Genomic DNA, 17817 nt, shown 5'->3' with positions numbered 1-17817 from the left:
GTTTGCATCTTTAGTCTGTAATCTGGCTTTTTTAATCGTTGAATGGGAAGTATGACTTCTCTTCCTGCTTTCTAAAATGAGGTAGCTCATCTGGCGAGCACAGCTGGACTCCTGAGCAGCAGGGAACTTTGCTCCTCAGTCTTCATCTCTCTCTTCTCCAGGAGATGGGTAGACATGATGATCTGTGGTCCCTCTTTTACATGTTGGTGGAGTTTGCGGTTGGTCAGCTTCCATGGCGGAAGATCAAAGATAAGGTAGGAAGCCCCACCTGTGTGCTTAAGATAGGCTGCTACATGTTTATTAGCATGACTCTTATCATTCCTCTTGCAGCTCAGTGCAGCTTTTTGCTGAAGAAAGGCCAGGGCCTGCTTTTCATCAGATCCTGCTGCAATATGCTGACCTGCTTTAGTGTATTCTGATGCACAGTGTGGAGCTTGTCTTACTTGGAGTAGCTAGACACTTTCTTATGCATATTGTTCATCACATTTGATCAAGTAACTTTGACTCTGTTCTCGCAAAGCAAACAATAAAAGTGCAAAGGCTGACAAATAAACAAGAGAGGAAGTGTTCCAGGAATGATAGGACTGTGTGAATATGAAGCAATAAAAGAGACTTTTGGCTCTGAGATATTTTCTTTTTTTTTTTTTCCAGGAGCAGGTTGGCATGATAAAAGAGAAGTATGAACACCGAATGCTGCTAAAACACATGCCTTCAGAATTCCACCTTTTTCTTGATCACATTGCAAGCCTAGACTACTTCACCAAGCCAGACTATCAGGTAGGAACTTTTCTTTCTTACCAATCTGATGCATGGCACTCTGGATTGGCATTTGGATTTTCTAACATTTCCATGCACGTGTTCATATCTGGCTGAGGAATACCTTTCCTAGGACCAGGAGAAAAAGATTGGACTGTACAGTTCTTCAACATCTCAGAAGTTTTTTCTTTTCCTTCTATTACCCTGTCCAGAATAATTCCGTACTCCAGACCAGAAAGCACCAGAGTACTTTTGGCTTTCATTAAAATACAAAAGTATTGAGATACTCCATATGTAACAGAATTTTAGCACAGCTTGCCAAATGCAAAGAGCCTATGCCAACAGCTCAACAGTCATAGAATTATAGAATCAGACTGGTTTGGGTTGGAAGTTCATCCAGTTCCAACCCTCTGCCATGGGCAGGGGCACCTTCCACTAGAGCAGGTTGCTCCAAGCTCCGTCCAGCCTGGCCTTGAACACTGACAGGGATGGGGCAGCCACAGCTCCTCTGGGCAACCTGTGCCACTGTCTCACCACCCTCACAGGGAAGAACTTCTTCCTAATGTCTCATCTCAATCTCCCTCTGTCAGGTTAAAGCCATTCCCCCTTGTCCTGTCCCTACAGGCCCTTGTCAAAAGCCCCTCTCCAGATTTCTTGTCAGCCCCTTTAGGCACTGGAAGCTGCTCTAAGGTCTCCCCTTAAGGAGCCTTCTCTTCTTGAGGCTGAACAAGCCCAGCTCTCTCAGCCTGTCTCTATAGCAGAGCTGCTCCAGCCCTCGGAGCATGTTCATGGCCCTCCGCTCACTTCATGACATTTACTTTCATTTCTTGGTACCACTCATAAGCAAGATGGAGATTATAAGATGTGCTTAGTCCTTATGCTTATACTTCAGATTTTTTGAGAGCCATCCTCAACTACTTCACATAAATTGTCTTTTTTGTAAATTTATTCCAGCTAATCATGTCCGTTTTCGAGAACAGCATGAAAGAAAGAGGTATCACTGAAAATGAAGCCTTTGACTGGGAGAAGGCTGGTACAGATGTCTTGTTGTCCACTAGCACCTCTACTCCACCCCAGCAAAACACCAGGCAAACAGCAGCCATGTTTGGGTGAGTGTTGCGGTTGCACAAGACAGACTATTGACATCCTCAATGATAAGCTCAGTATCAGCTTGTTTTTTGAAATGTTTCAAGGCCTTTATGATCCTGGGAAGTTGAAGTTGCACGGCATTTGCAGCTTCAAGGCATAAAGTCTTGATTTGACTTTATGTATACTGATGTGTATCTGAAGTGGTAGAACCCAGTTTGAGACCCTTGCTGTCCTGAAAACACGTCTTCTACTGGGGATGAGTGTGTGGGTTGGAGTCACATTAAGGGATGTCTGGAGATCTTTGGCCAGATTGATGAAGCCCACATGCTTGTAGATTTTGCGTATTGTGTGGCACACATGGCTGAAGCTCCTGTGAGAGCGCCTGCTGTGAGGCAGTTGTTGCCTTGCTGTGGGGCGGGTTTATGACTGATAGTGAGCTGAATCCAGCAGAATGCATGCACTGGTCATGGCTCGAACACAGGCCCTCAACTTTTACAGGGTGTTTCATGTGCTGGTGCAAAGGTACACAGAGCTTGGTGCTCAGAGATGGTGATGGGTCCAAACAGAAGTTGATAAGGTCCCCAGATCCACTGCTCTGTCTTGGTGCTTTTGAGGGGGCTGACATTAAGGAATAATGATAATTCTGAGTAATATTATAGAAGATAAAAGCTTAATATTTTAGAAAATAAAAACTATAAGGCCTTTTAGGCCTCATTTACTCATGCAGAGAGGGGAAGTTTCTTCTAAGCTAAATACTGTGTAATCGGCATTTCTGAAGAAGTTTGTAGCCTGCATGTAAAGGGTCCCAAGGTGCTTTCACTGATCCACCCGACTGTCTTTGTGACTATAAGTTAGGTGGAATCCTTCTGTTCTGTTTCAGATTGTCGTTTCTGGGATAATGCTGGCCTGCCTGTTTTTTCAACCCTAAAAGCTGCTAAGGAATTTCTGTGGGCAGAGTGGTAGGCCTCCTTCTTTAAGTACAAATAATTTTACTTTTCTTCTTGTCTCTTCCATAGGGTGGTTAATGTCACTCCGGTGCCTGGGGACTTGCTTCGTGAGAACACTGAGGATGTCCTGCAGGGTGAACATCTGAGCGACCAAGAGAATGCTCCTCCCATCCTGTCCGGCCGGCCAGTGGAAGGTCTTGGTCAGGCTCCAAACACCGCGTTCAATGAGGGGGAAATTTGGGAAGAGACAGATGTGAATCGCAACAAACTCAGGATCAGCATCAGCAAAGTAAAGAACATTTCTTTGCCTCTGGCGGCTGTTGAATTTAGGGAAGTGGATTCATAGACTGCTAGAAGCTGCTTGGATCCACTACATCCAGTGTAGTGCAGCCCAAAAAGCACTGTAGAATTTCCATGTGGAAATTGGAAATTACAAACAATTTTTCCACAAAGCCATTGGGATTAATTTGGATCTTCATGCAGATTACCTTTTGGGAGCCAATAATGCTGGAGTGAATTGTTTGTACAATCGTTATATCAATATCTAGGACCTTGCTAACTCAAGCAGTGAAATTCTAGTCCTTGTGTAGCTGATGCAATATCAGAAACGTCCCAGGTTTGGAAATTATAAACCAAGATTTGGTTGTGTCCTAAGGTCTTGGCTAAATACATTTCATCAGAGATGTCTTCATAAGCCATATTTTTCTAAATCTTGAATCATTACTAATTTTTCACTTCCAATTTTTTAACTTTCTGTTCTAAGGGTAGCACAGTCTATAAGGAGCATCTAATGGTGTTTTCAACCCTATGAAGAGTCAGATAAACTATCACTTAATATTCTCATTTTCTGCATTCTGAGATCATACTAGACTTTTTAGCTTGCAGGAAGTATGAAAACCAAATCAGTTGGTTTTCTTCATAATCCCTGAGGTGTTTCTCAGTCGTTTCTTGTAAATGTTACCTAATTTCTTGGAGGTGTCCCCACTGAATGATGATTTCATAGTAAATGAATGTGTGAGAATCTGCCAGTTAGTTTATTTGTGAGATCAACTTACATATTGTAAGTAAATTAATATTTGTTGTGTTGATCCCAATTCTGATTTAAAAATCAGAATGTCACATGGCATGATATGAGATACATACAGAGTCTGTTAACAGAGAAACCTCACTAAATAGACTTAAAATCTTATCAGGGCCTATCAGATGCACTTCACAAACCTGTCTTTAATGGGCTAGCATGTTAAATCTACCAGACTTCTGTGTCTGACAAGAATTCACTTCAGTCTCTACTGACAAAAAGTTAGTCCTTTCAGCCCTGTAGAGATCTCCACTATCCTTGGTCTTATTAGAAAACATTATTCTTGGACAAGAAATAATCTCATCTAACTTGCTTATAATTCTCCAGTGCAAATCACTTGGATCAAGATGTTATCTGTATGGACCATTACCAGTGGCATCCCCCCAGTTCTTCATCTCTATCTGGGGAACTGTGTGCATTCCCAGAAGTTCTCATTTGAAGGCACATAAAATAAGAACAGTCTGGCAGAGTGGAACAGTTCTGTTTCCCCAACATACCAAAAAAAAAAAAGTATTACAGAAAAGTCCTAGTTACTCCTATGTGTTTCCCTGTTCCTTTGAACCACCAGCTGCCTTTATGCTCTTCGGTCCAACTGAGGTGTTGACGAGGGAGTCCCAAATGTCCTTTCGGCATGCCAGCTGTACATCATGACTTAGGTACCCAGCACTGTCATTCACAAGCCCTGTCATAACAACAGCTAGAGACAAGAGAGGTTTCTACAAGATCCACAGCATGACCAGGTGACTCTTCTGCCAAGAGATATGCTATTTCTTGTCAGTGTACTGGCAAAGGAGCTTAGGGAGTTAGTCGGCGTGGCAATGAGCACTTCAGTTCTGACAAGCTCTGTAGCTACGCAGCAGTCTGTGAAACAGAGCCCAGGGCATCGTGCTCTCCAAAGCTAAAGAAATCTGTCCTTTCTCTCTGTGAGGGTTATCTTTAGTCTGACTGTTCTCTCGGAGAGAATCAGGTTTTATTTTTCAGTCTCAGTCACCACATGGAGAAAAAAACAAAGGAGGCTGCAGATTTGATCTGTAAAAGGGCACAGCCCCACCTCTGCTTGTGATCTCAGGCATCCCTTGTGTCTCTCAGAACTGCAAAGGCAGCTGGTGTGTAACACACCCTTCTGCTATTCACAGCTTCACCATCCTTCATCTTCCAGTCCTGTAGCACTAGAAGTAATTCTGGCTCTCCCTGTCTTGCTCTTTATATTTAGGTGATGAGTAGATCTTGCTATGTTTTTTCTCCCCAATACCTCCCCAAGGTCATTCTTATTTCTCTGTTCACACAGCTCAGATGTCCTTCTATTCCACTTCTCCCATTTCTCTGTTAAGGACAGTTTTTCCTTGCTTACTGTCACTGACCTCTAAGTCCTCCTTCTGGTTCTCCTTCCTCCACTGGATCAAAGTTCTCATTCTGTGTTTCTCAGAAGCCTCTTCCTTTTCTCCCACACCCTCCCCCAATTTTCTGCTCTTGGATATTATTGAGTTGCCTGTTACTCTACAGTAACATCAGCGCTTTGCTCCTCTCACAAATACGTTTGACCTTCACTAACCTTCTCCTGGCCTGAATGGGTTACAGATTAAATCATTGTCATCTATTCTGTTTTTCCTACAATGCCTGAAAGTTCTCCACCCTTCGTAGCTGCAAAGGCTCTGTAGTTATGCATTCCAAACCCAGCCTTGGATGGTTTAGATTTGCTCACTCACAGACACTGACTGACTTACCATATACACAGTACATGCACAAAGGCAACTGTCTTGATCAGCAGCATTTTGCTGAGAAGCCTGCTTACGTTCAGAGCCTCTGGCATTAATAGAGGACAAGCGAATGTAGGGCATGCTGCAGAGAAGGGTAAACACTCTCCACACCGGGAACTTACACTGGCACCTCAATGCACATCCCCACCCAGAGGCACTGTGTGGCTGTTGCATGCTGGGCAGCACAACAGGGTTGAACTCAAATCCTAGGCTGCTGTTGCATTCTGCCTCTATGCTTTTGCTTAAGCAAGTGGTCTCTTCTAAGGGGAAGCAGCACAGTGGAAGGCAGAAGATATCTGTGTTAGTCACCTAGTTTTGCTCCTTAACCTGTCAAATTCTCTAAGGCCATATGAAAACAGAAAACATGTATGGTAGAGTATGAACACTCAATGCTCACAAGTGACCATGAACATGTTCAGGTCCCTGCATGACCTTGGATCTGTGGAAAGCTCTTACAGATCTTATGGTTGAGTATATGTCCGGGGAGACTTTGTTTAGAGGACCAAGATTAAAACAATAACACAACCACAAAAGTCCCAAACCACCCTGGGAATTAAGAGATACCCAAGTCATGTCAAATTCATTAAAAGTGAAAGTATGTGCATTGTAATATAATGCATAGAGAAATATTGACAAACAGGGGCTCTTGGGCATCTGGAATAACCAGGGTTTGTGTGTGCAGTAGGTTAGCCCATGATAACTCTTTGGATTGACTATTCAGGGTAACTGAAACGCAAAGGCTACCTTATAAAGATGTTTTAATATTTGAATGGATTTAAAATCCATACCTTGTTTTAATACTGGATAATTGCCAGGGCATCCTTCAATGTAGATTGTGAAAATGCAGCTGGAACTGTATCCTAGGAGAAAGCACTGAGCAACAGTGAAGGATGGGAAATAAATGTCCTTGGTCAGAGTTTGAGGTTCTCTGTGTTTACCCCCTACAGACTCAGTGCATGGTGGAAGAGGAGCAGAGGAACGGTGTCTGCCCCAGCTCCCCTGTCCGAGTGCCTCCGGAGTCCCCCACCGCCCAAGCGCGCTCCCTGCGGTACCGCCGTGTGAACAGCCCGGAGTCAGAACGCCTCTCCACTGCTGATGGCAAAGCAGATCCACATGAAAGAAGGTTTGCTCACCCTCTGTAGCCTCATGGCTTTTAGCAGTGTCTTGAGGATTGACTGTTGAGACCAATTCAATCATTAGATCCAGGCGCTGGAAGTTTGTTTCTGATGGGAGGTGTTCATGGGCTTCATGATCTTTCTGGTGAGACATTCATGTCTGTTAATAAGGAGAATTAGTGGGAATGATTCTTATCCTGTCCCTGGATAGGAAGAACTCCACAGATGGAGGGGGCAACATTTGTCAGAGGGAAGGCAAAGCGTCAGATCAGAGATAATGTGAATAGTCGCAAAGCTTTCAGGTGGCCTGAGATGGGAGGGAAAAACGGTTCTTGTTAGGGAACATACAGGGATGCATGTATTCTGGGAGCTAGCTGCAGATCCTGATCTGGTGGGTTTCATGATTTCATTATTTTCCATTAACAGTACTAATAGTATTCATTCTTCAGCATATAGCATTGTACTTATTTGCATGTGAAAAGTACCCCAGGAGGGTCATGGGAATACCTTCTCTCAGATCCACAGCAAAGAAATAAAAAAGTAAGATTAGTGAAAAGAAGCTTTTAAAGTATTGTGTGCTGGAGAAGATGTGTTACAAGACACAAGCCCTGGGTGCTGGTAATCCCCTTCACATCCTTTCCTACTCTGTATTCCTCTGTCCATTGGAAGTCAGGGCATGGGCTGTGTTGCAGGACATACTGGTGAAATGGACCCTCTAAAAGAGGCAGGGGAGAGACAGGCCTTCTTAGAGACAAGCTGACAGACTTCAGCCAAGAGGAAAAGCCACAAGGAGACAGTAGCTGGAAACAAAGGAGGATCAAAAACAACTAGAGAGAAGATGCACCCCTAGCACTACCCCGGTCTGTTAGGCACTGGTTTATCCTGGGTGGCTGTGGGAAGCTGTAATGCTTCTCTGTAATTCAGGAAAGATTGCGTTGCTATTAATAATTTAGGTTTTAAATAACGAATCTTGGGTCTTGCTATCTCTTCCTTTTCTTGCTCAGAAGGAAGGCCATTTAAAATAGGAAGGGAAAAAAGCCATTTATAACAGCAATACTAGTCCTGTATGTTCACTGTATATATATATGAACAGCTTTTAACTCCTTCCTTTATTTCTCCCACTCTTCCTTGTCTACTCAGTATCATGCTAGCTTAATATAGAAAATCTGTATTCTGCAAAACACATCCCTTTCTCCTGTGTTCTTCCTTCCGCTCCTGTTTTTAAAATCACGATCTTTTTTCATCTTCCAAGTAGCCTGCACCAAGTGTGGTGCAAATACAATCTCACTCTGCCACACAGTCTTCCCTTTATCCTGGTTTTGTCTTTTCACAACACAGACCTGAATCCCAGCACTGGGAAATTCTTCCACTCCGGGAGCCTCTCCTCTGCTGCAGAATGGGTGAAGATATTGGCTAAATCCAGAGTTTGTTCATTTTTTTAGCAACAGCTCTTTAAAATCCAGTTTTAATTCACACACACAGTACAGGTCATTTTTCATTCCTCCCTTGCATATTTAGTGTTCCCTATTCACAATGATATAATTGTAAGACTTTAACAAATGCAGCCCTGCTTCTTTCACATCCATCAGATGGTTTTGTTTTTACTTACAACTTCCTCTATATCACCCTTTGGTTCACCTCCTTCTCTAATTCCCCTTTCTTCATAACAAACATTTCATTTTTGCTTGTAATTCTTTCCATCTCAGCTCTGGCCTTCCATGGTGTTAGCGTTTTGCTTAGCAACCCTCACCCAATGGTCTGTCACTTCTCTGTTGCCCCTCATGCTTTCTCGTGCATGGAAGGCTTTTCCCGAAAGAGTCTGTAAGGCTCCTGCATGGTCCTTGTTGAAATCCTTTCATAAAGCACACTGCAGCTGTCTTTTGCTGGGCAGCAGACACTGGTTTGTGCAGCAAGCTGCTAGCCTCTGGGATAGAGAAGTAAAGCAGGTGCAGGCCAAATGAGAAGCATGGACCATAACACTGTGGAGCAGAAAGACAAATGCCACTGGCTTTTTCAGCTGCGATGCTGCTCAGGGCCACTGGGGCACAGGGAGCTTCCAGGGCCTCTTGGAAAAGAATTTCTGCATGGCTGCAGAAGCTGCTGCTTAGACTGAGCTACTGAATGTGATACTACTCTTTGCAAAAGGATTCTTGCCATGTTTTCTTCCTGGGGGTCATCTATGCACAATGGGATCAAAGATTCTTCAAAGAACTTATGTGGCCACCTTAGATGCCTCAGTGGCCACCACAGAGACAGCACAGTGCAGTTGAAGAGGTCATAGGAGCCCAGCAGAGGCACTGTTAAGTCAAACAGTAGATTTAGTATTTAGAATCATAGAATCCTAGACTGGCTTGAGTTGGAAGGGACCTTAAAGCTCATCCAGTTCCAAACCCCTGCCACAGGCAAGGACACCTTCCACTAGACCAGGTTGCTCCAAGCCCTGTCCAACCTGGCCTTGAACACTGCCAGGGATGGGGCAGCCACAGCTCCTGTCATCTACAAGGAAGAGAGATGCTGAACTGGCTGTCATACTGAAGCACTTTAGGGCAAACATCTTTATGCATCATAGGTTCTAAAGAAATACTTTTGCTTAAGCTTGTCTTTCTGAAGCATACCAAGAAATGTGTGAGAAGGACTATACAACTCTTATGGTCCCTAACTTTAACCACAAACCTGATGTATTTTTAATGGCTTCATATTCTGTCTTTAGATCTCGAATGGATTTACCTGGCTCTCCATCACGGCTTGTGTGCTCCTCCCAGCCAGCCCAGATGCTGTCCATTGATACTGGCCAGGCTGACCGGCAGGCAAGTGGTCGGATGGATGTGTCTGCTTCAGTGGAACACGAAGCCCTCAGCAATGCTTTCCGCTCAGTGCCACTTGCAGAGGAGGAGGACTTTGATAGCAAGGAGTGGGTTATCATTGATAAAGAGACAGAGCTGAAAGACTTCCACCCAGGTGCTGAGCCAAGCACCTCTGGGACCACGGATGAGGAGCCCGAGGAACTAAGACCAATTGAAGATGGTGAGGAGAGAAGGCGCCTGGGGGCAGATGCTGCTGTCAGGCCGAAGACGCACGATGGGCGAACTCGGGGTATGCAGCCTGTGACTGAGGAGGACAGTTCCCACAGACATGAAGGACCTTCTCAAACAGTATCTGACAGTAAACACGAACAGCAGACAGGAAGTCCAGCCCACTCCCCCCTACATTCAGCACCAGCTATCCGACAAAGGAGACGAGAATCCGAACCTACTGGTCCTCAGAGACAGGTAAGATCCCTGGGTCTGTATCTTGTTGCCTAGCATATCATCATCTTAGGAGACCTCAGCTGTGCTGGAGAAGTCTGTGGTTCCAGGCGTGGATGCTCTTGTGAAACTCCTTCTGACAGTGCTTGCAAATGTTGTGAACACCTTAGAAGCACTCCCTATAGCTAATAACGTTGTCCCCTACTGAGGACACACTGTTATCAAGATCTTTCAGCCATTTTGGCACAGGGACAAGAGGAGAGCACTGTTGTGATTGTGGGTATCTTTAATCAGTTCTCTTACTGCTCTCCCATGGTGTTTTGTTAATAACTGCTTAGTTCTATGGAGGTGTTGCTAGCAAATCTCCACATAGTTTCTCATCAGCAACAGCAGTGTATGGCAAGAGAATGCTCTCCAATCTAATTCTCCATCAGCACTGGGCCGGCCTGCAGCAATGCAGATAACAAAATAACTCCCTGAAATGAAACTTTCTTCTAAATACCTAACAAAGCTCAGAGTAACCAGCACGCACATCCCGTCAACCTTACTTCAGTGACTGGCATTGCTGTTACCAGGTATTTACTCACAGAAATGTTCTTGACCTACTGTTTTTTTTCCAGATAGTTGTAGAGGGCTTTTTTTCTTCCAGTTTTGCCTTTTATTTTTCTCCTGTGGTCATCTGAAGATATAAAGAAGTTCAGTTTTTAGTGGGAGCTAGTTTATTGGATTACCTGAAAAAACATGATATACTTTTAGGTTCAGATTTCCTCTATCATATCTAATCTTCACTTCTCAGACATTCAGAAGAAGGCTGTCACAGAGTGTCCACTGCAAGAGACAGTAAAATTGTTCTCCTGAGGGCTTTATGTATTTGTATGTTGATGAAGATCTCTCATGCACATGGGTTCCATAAGTGCAGCAAGGAGCAGGCGAGTCTCAGGTCATGTACATGGTGGTACCCTTCTACAGCAGGTGTTTGTGCAGTCTGGAAAATGGTAACTCCATCTCTCATTCCCTCTTGTTCTCAAAGGGAGTGTTTGCTGGACTGGAGCAAGTTAAAGGAATATTCTTCTGTCCAGGCCTTGCCCAGATTCTTTTCTTCTCTGGATCCCAGAGACGTATAAGAAAAAAGGACTGTTACTTTTGGCAGCAAAACCTGAATGATACAAGAAACTATATGAAAAGAATCAAATCAAATCCTTGACTGCCAGGCAAGGGTGCACCTTGCTAAGGTGTATGAGGCTGCAGCGTTTACAGGAAGGATAGAAGTACTGACAGCAGCACTAGTGAGACTGTCCTGCTAAGCATGAAATAGTAGCAGTACATGCTTCTCATGGAGACTGCATCCAGTGGCAAGGTTCCTAGGTGGAGGTGTTTGCTGTATAAAGTCAATATGTTGGATAACCCATATATCTAGAGGTTGCATAGGCAAGATCAGAGAGTTGGAAGAGTCTGTGTATGAATTTGCTCTGGACACTTACAGTGCTGGTCAGCGCAAGATGCGTAAGATCTGCAAGATGCAGTGAACGTGGCAAGAACCAGCTGTAAGAATCAGCAGAGGCACTTCACTGACATATTTAGTGTAGCTGAAGTAGGCTGGAGGCCTTCTTGGCCATGGCACATAATACTACTATGTGAAATGACTGGAGGAGTTGGGTATGATGCAGTATGAAGGCTGTTTATCACTGCACAGGGATACTTACAAAGCAAGCAAAAATAAAGGGAGTGAATGGGATTGTGGGGCTCACTGCTAATATATTAGACAGCCTTGGTTCTCCAGCAGATTATGCATTTTATAACTGCTATGTTCTGAAATACCCTCTAGTTTCTCCTGGGTGGCTTTGTGCATACAGACCTGCACTGGACTTTGTTGGCTGGCCAGGATTTAGTTGTGCTTCCTTTGATGTTTGGATCTTTCAGTTGCCTCTCTGTACACAGCTTTACAGTGACATTCACGTTTTTCCATTGCTGTCACAAAACCGACTGCTGACTCAAAGGAGAAATGACTTGGTGCCTACAGGAAAGCAGAAAAGTCTTGGGTACAGCAGAGATGGAGGGACAGTTGGTTGGGACACTAATAATAAGTTCATAGAATCCTAGAATGGTTGGGGTTGGAAAGGACCTTAAGATCATCTAGTTCCAACATTTCTGCTTCTCTGGGCAACCTGTGCCAGGGCCTCACCACCCTCATAGTAAAGAATTCCTTCCTAAGATCTTGTCTAAATCTCCCCTGAACTGAAAGTTTAAAGTCATTCCCCCTTAAAGCCATTCCTGTCCCTACAGGCTCTTGTCAAAAGCTCCTCTCCAGGTTTCTTGTTGGCCCCTTTAGGCACCTGAAGCTGCTCTAAGGTCTTCCCGGAGCCTTCTCTTCTCCAGGCTGAACAAGCCCAGCTCTCTCAGCCTGTCTTCATAGACATGTCTTCACTTCATGCTGACTGCTCTCAGTCACCTTCTCTTTCATATGTTTGGAAATGGCTTCCAAGAGGATTTGCTCCATGGCCTTTCCAGGTTGCACAGCCTGTAGTTCCCCAAGTTGTCCTCATGTAGAACTCAGATGTTTGTTCAAATGAATGAACCTGTTGGAAGAAAGATGGTGTAGTGCAAGTGTGAGGAATGGTGGTGTCCTCGTGAAACTGTGGGTGTAAGAGGGAGCACAGTATGATCAGATGCTGCTGTGGGGAAAGTCAAGTGCAGAGGAGGCTCTGAATAGCCTGAGGGAGTTTCTAACCCAAAGATTCTCACATATTAGTTCTCCTAGTTTCAGCTGTCAAGAAGACAGCTCCAGTGGAGCGTAGACCCCGTGGGAAGCCCTGATATAGGAGGATAGGTCTGTTGTGAAACTATGTCCTGGCCCTTCTGTCTGTGCAGCGCTGAGGACCCAGCAAGCTGTTCAACAGAGCTCTTGGGGTTTGCTTTGATGTGTGTGTTTCAGGAATGTACTAATAAATCTCTGCTTGCTTTTGTGCACTGATGTGCAGATAGAGCTATAGAAATAGCTAAAACCGAGTGGAAGACAACAATTGAACCTGCGTTTCTGTTTACATATTCATTCTGACATAGGATTGCTGTTATTGTTGGAAGTAATTTATAACAATATAATTTAAGTCTGTCATGTTCTTAAAGACATGGCGTAAATTCACTGACACTTGGCAGGAATGGCAGCTAGCTCCTGCCTTCTCTGTTGGAAAGAAATGCAATTGATCGTACATTGATGAGTTTAGCAATTACTTCTGAAGACTGAAAGCTGAGCAGGGCTTGATCTGGGTTGTATTTTGGACACTGGAGTAGTGATGAGGGAAATCCTTGTCAGTGCCAGAGTGCCTGTAGACAGCAAGAGGGTAGGACAGAAATTACAGCTTCCCTAGCTCTGAGGCAGAAAGAAGAAAAGCTGTGCTGAAATCATCAAGCAATGGTAGAAGCAGAGCACAGCAGGTTCTCATGTTTATAAACTCAGGATTATAAACCTGAGAGAAGAGGTGGGCTGGGAGACGAAGGCAGCAGGACAGATGAGATATGAAAAGGTGTTATGTGTCTTGGTTTCCTTTCCCTCCTACAGCATAATCCGTGAGCTGGTCTGAGGGACCATTTCTCAGTGGGGATTTCTGTTTGCAGAAGAGGAGCAGGCTCATTGCCCCGCACTCAGTGTAATTCCCATTGAGCTCCACGTGGTGCCTTTCGTAGATGATGTGATTCTTTGACATTCATCTCCTCTGGCTTCCCTCCACATGAGAAGAGCTTGCCAGCTGTTGGAAAAAGGTGTATGTAGACTGACCTATGTCCCTAATGCTCTTCAGATTGAAGGTTCCTGTCCATCCATGTGTTGGGAGTAAAGGATCAGCAAAAGGGTGATGTTATAAGAGTATTGTCAGGCCTGTATATATACATATATACACACACACATAGGTCATAACTATCAAAGCCTTAAACTCAGTAGAAATTCCTAATTACATTTTATAACTTTAAAATATATTGAGCTTTACCAATATCACATTTTTCTGGGACCTCACATGAGAGGTGTCCCACTGCTCCTGTCCAAACAGAGCAGAATAGGCCTGGTGGAAGGTGGTCCACCCTGATTGCTGCCAGTGGCAAAGGGATAATGGGGGCAACATCTCCAGCACTGGCTGTGTAATTTAAGCATTAGAGCATCAGTGAAGAAAACTGACATGTCTGTAACCTCAGCTTTAGCCAGGAGGCAGCAATACCAAAGTGTGCTTGCTGGTGAGGTGCAAGGTCCTTCGTCCTGTGCTGTAAAGGAGGTCCATCTGGGCAGTTGGAGTGATCCTTTCTGATCTGAGAAGTCTTTACCATGTTGGGATGGTACATTCATTGGACATCATACAACATGCTGAACCCAAACATGGAGCAAAAAGTAATAATAAGAATTCCGGTATACTTAGTCAAGCAGCCTCCAACCAGTACACCCAGGACTGAATGTCTGCACCATCTACACAAAGAAGAGATGGTTGTCTTTATGAGAAATCAGAGCTGCTGTCTAGAATTTCTTTGTGTCTCTCAAATACTCTGTATGACAGCATTACATTATTATTATCTGAGAGTCTGATCCATGCAGTGACATGCAGTACATTTAGGACTGTGAATAACTGCTTTTCACATTTAATGCCCACCACAAGCTGAGTAGTTCTCAGATGCTTATGAAGATAAGGTACCTGCCTCAAAGCACTGCAGAGATACTGAAGGTGACAGGAAGGAGATGAGACTGCATGAAGTTCAGCTCTTTTTCTTGTATCATTTGCAAAGGCAGCATCTCTAGTAAGGTAAGGAGAGCAGTGCTGGCGTAAGAAAATACAAGACTGCCTTTTCACATTTCCCAATTACATTGTGAAACCTACAGAGAGACTTCCTGAAAAGAAATGCAGTACGAGGAAGGGAATGGATTTGAAAGGGAAAATGTAATTCCAGGAAAAATGACCTGGTTTTGGAAGTTGAAGTTGCTGGCCCCTGTGAAAGCCCTGTTTCGCAGCAGAGGTAGAAAGCAGAGGAAGGGTTTAGTGTTTTCAGGGTGAAGAATCTGAACTCATTCTTGTAATGCCTCTTTCTTCCATTGAGTTTGTAAAGGGAAGGTAGGGACTGCGATCTCATCCTGGCACAAGCTGTTCTCTGTGAGTCTACTTTCCTCCCTTTCCTGGCCATCCCAGGATCACAGAAGCAGAAAAGGGACCTAAGAGCACATCTTCTCCTCGTTTCCTCCTGTGGCTCTGTGGTTTGAGTTTCTCACTGAAAGGAGAACTATACTTTGCCTGCCTTTCCAGCTGCTGCCTCTCTCCTCCAAACTGGAAGCATTAACACTCCCCCTGCAGGGACTCAATATAAAAGTGTATCGGGAGGCCAGCAGCGTGAGAAAAGGAAAGTCCACTAACAAACAGCCCCGAGAGTTGCCTTTGCAAATCCCTGGAGCGAGTTTTAGTAAGAGTCATTGCAAGAGCCCCTGAGAATCCCTCACTTTGAAATACATATAATCATTTTAGCACTGGGTGTTTTGCCTTCTCTCGTACACGTGTTTTCCAAGTGGGTTTGTTACCTATATGCAAGGTCTATGAGTAGCCTAGTGACAAGCTGAGTGGTGCTAGAGGAACAGAGAGGTGAGGCATGTGGCCTGAAGAGCCAGAGGAAGGGACTGACTTAGCAGAGGCTGACACCGCTGGTGTCACTGTGTCTGCACATGGCTGGGGAGAGCAAGGCAGGCCCCTTGTAAAGGCAGGATCCCCGGGAATTTGTAGGCACAGAGCAGTAAGTAGAGCCCCACATAGGGCAAAAAAGCATTTTTCATCCGTCGGCGAAGATGTCTGCAGCATGCGCATCACAAACCAGGGGCGAGTCAAGTCTTTGCCTGACACCTTTTCCTCCACTCTTCTTGGTCTTTTTCAGTTGGAGGAGGACAGGCCTTCTCAGCACTCCCTCCCGAGGTACAGCCCCCTGAGAAGACTGGCGTCCTCCGTTTTCTCCTCCTCAACCCTGGAGACAGAACACTACCCTCACGTTGGTGGCACTTTCATACAGCGCAGCCGTTCGGCGGAGAGCAGCCCCGTGCGCATGCCCCACCGCAGGCACATGCCCCTCACGGCAGGAAACCACAGACTCATGCCTTCCGTCCTCCGCATTTCCAGGTCCCAGCTCCAGCAGGTGTGGGCCCGCTTCACACACAAAACATAGCCTGGTCAGGGAAGCAGCAGCCTCCATAATGCAATAATAGATCCCACCTGCCCACAATGTGTCACCACTTAATGCAATATTGAATCCCAGACAACACTGGACTGAGGTACCTGTAACTTCCAAAGCCCCTGCAACCAGACCCCACCGAGACTGAAAACATCTGCCTTTCTAAACCTCCCAGCACCCTGGGCGAGGGGTGGCAGCGTGGCCGAAGAGGAGAACGCAGAAGGGGAACGTATGATGTGTGAAAGAGGGCTCATCTCAGAGGCTCCCTCATGTGTCCTGCAGCCTTGGGGTAGGAAGTGCAGGGCTGCCTCACTGAACACGGGCAAGCAAGCCACAAACAATGTCTAATTGTGACTGGAGGGGAGAGACTGTGGAGGTATCGGCAAGCGTTGTCTTCCCCGGGGCGAGTTGGTTCAAGCATCTTTGTTGGTATCTTACACTAGGCCAAACCTATAGGTGGTTTTATTCCATATCTAGATATAGGCAGACTCCCATTGGAAGCTCATCTGAGGCAGGACCTCAGGATCTGTCCCTCTTGTGGAGTTAGGATTATGTATCTCTTTGTTTCTTTGCTTTTGTTGCAGTTTGGTTTCCATAGAGTGACCATCTATTTCTGTCCCTTTGACTTTGCCTCTGTTCCATGACAGAGGACCTGTTTGTCTGGTCTCCACTCCTAAGCTGCTCCAAATCTACCTGCCTTCCCCCAGAGGCGCTGACTGTCAAGAGTTGGACAGCAAGGATTTTCCTACTGGTCCAGCTGTATATTACACTTTTTCTAAATCCCAGAACTTACAGGCACCTGCAGCTTTTCAGTGGCAGAGCAGCCCTGCCTTTCGGCCTTGCTTTGAAATGTCCGTGGTAACAGATCTCACTTGAGAAATAAACCAGCTTCAGCAGTTGTTATGCAGAGCCCCTGAAGCCCTTGTCTAAACCTGACTTGAATCTCAGAGGAAAAGGGGGGTCAAAGTTAATTTAAATGGTCATGAGTATCCTTATTTCCCTAGTTTGCAGGGATATATTGCCCTTTCAGTATAGCTGCAGTGCAGAACACCAGACTGCACAAAGCCATTCTGTAAAGTGAATGTAGTAACTGTCTTCTATTGAAATGAGCCTTGAGTCTGGTCCTCTGGAGAAGAGACAGTATGGATGTTAAGTGTAATGAAGAAAGGGTCATTGCTGGTGCTCAGTGCTCTAGGAAAGTACAAGTGCAAAGTAAAATGCTCTGCGGAAAGTATATAAACACAGGATACTGACAAGGAAAGCATATAGAGAGCTCAGACAGATGTGGCTTTACAATGACAGAGGGGAGATTTAGATGAGACATTAGGAAGAAGTTCTTCCCTGTGAGGGTGCTGAGGCCCTGGCACAGGGTGCCCAGAGAAGCTGTGGCTGCCCCATCCCTGGCACTGTTCAAGGCCAGGTTGGACACAGGGGCTTGGAGCAACCTGCTCTAGTGGAAGGTGTCCCTGCCCATGGCAGGGGGTTGGAACTGGATGAGCTTTAAGGTCCCTTCCAACCCAAACCAGTCTGGGATTATATGTGAAAATGGGTGTTGGAAGAAAGTTGTGACACAGAGGTACTACTACATAGGTAGGGTCTTCCCAGTGGAGTTACAATGAATGCTTCCTTCCAAATACTTATTTCTGTAGG

General features: G+C 45.1%; 1 protein-coding gene across 12 annotated transcripts in view; it reads left to right on the top strand.

Moving 5' to 3' along the window:
- The window catches only part of TTBK1 (tau tubulin kinase 1), an 81379-nt gene that overhangs the window by 41933 nt on the left and 21629 nt on the right, over positions 1–17817 (top strand). For all 12 annotated transcript variants that reach the window (XM_030499456.1, XM_030499458.1, XM_030499450.1 and 9 more), the window contains 6 exons: positions 162–254; positions 652–777; positions 1711–1865; positions 2862–3081; positions 6575–6750; positions 9453–10011. In XM_030499456.1, coding sequence (XP_030355316.1) covers positions 162–254; positions 652–777; positions 1711–1865; positions 2862–3081; positions 6575–6750; positions 9453–10011 — 1329 coding nt within the window. The remainder of the gene's footprint in view (positions 1–161; positions 255–651; positions 778–1710; positions 1866–2861; positions 3082–6574; positions 6751–9452; positions 10012–17817) is intronic.

The sequence above is a fragment of the Strigops habroptila genome, chromosome 10 (genome assembly GCF_004027225.2).
Source record: "Strigops habroptila isolate Jane chromosome 10, bStrHab1.2.pri, whole genome shotgun sequence".
Classification (NCBI taxonomy): Eukaryota; Metazoa; Chordata; class Aves; order Psittaciformes; family Psittacidae; genus Strigops; species Strigops habroptila.
The sequence above is the reverse complement of the archived record's forward strand: the minus strand, read 5'-3'. Positions and strand labels throughout refer to the sequence as shown.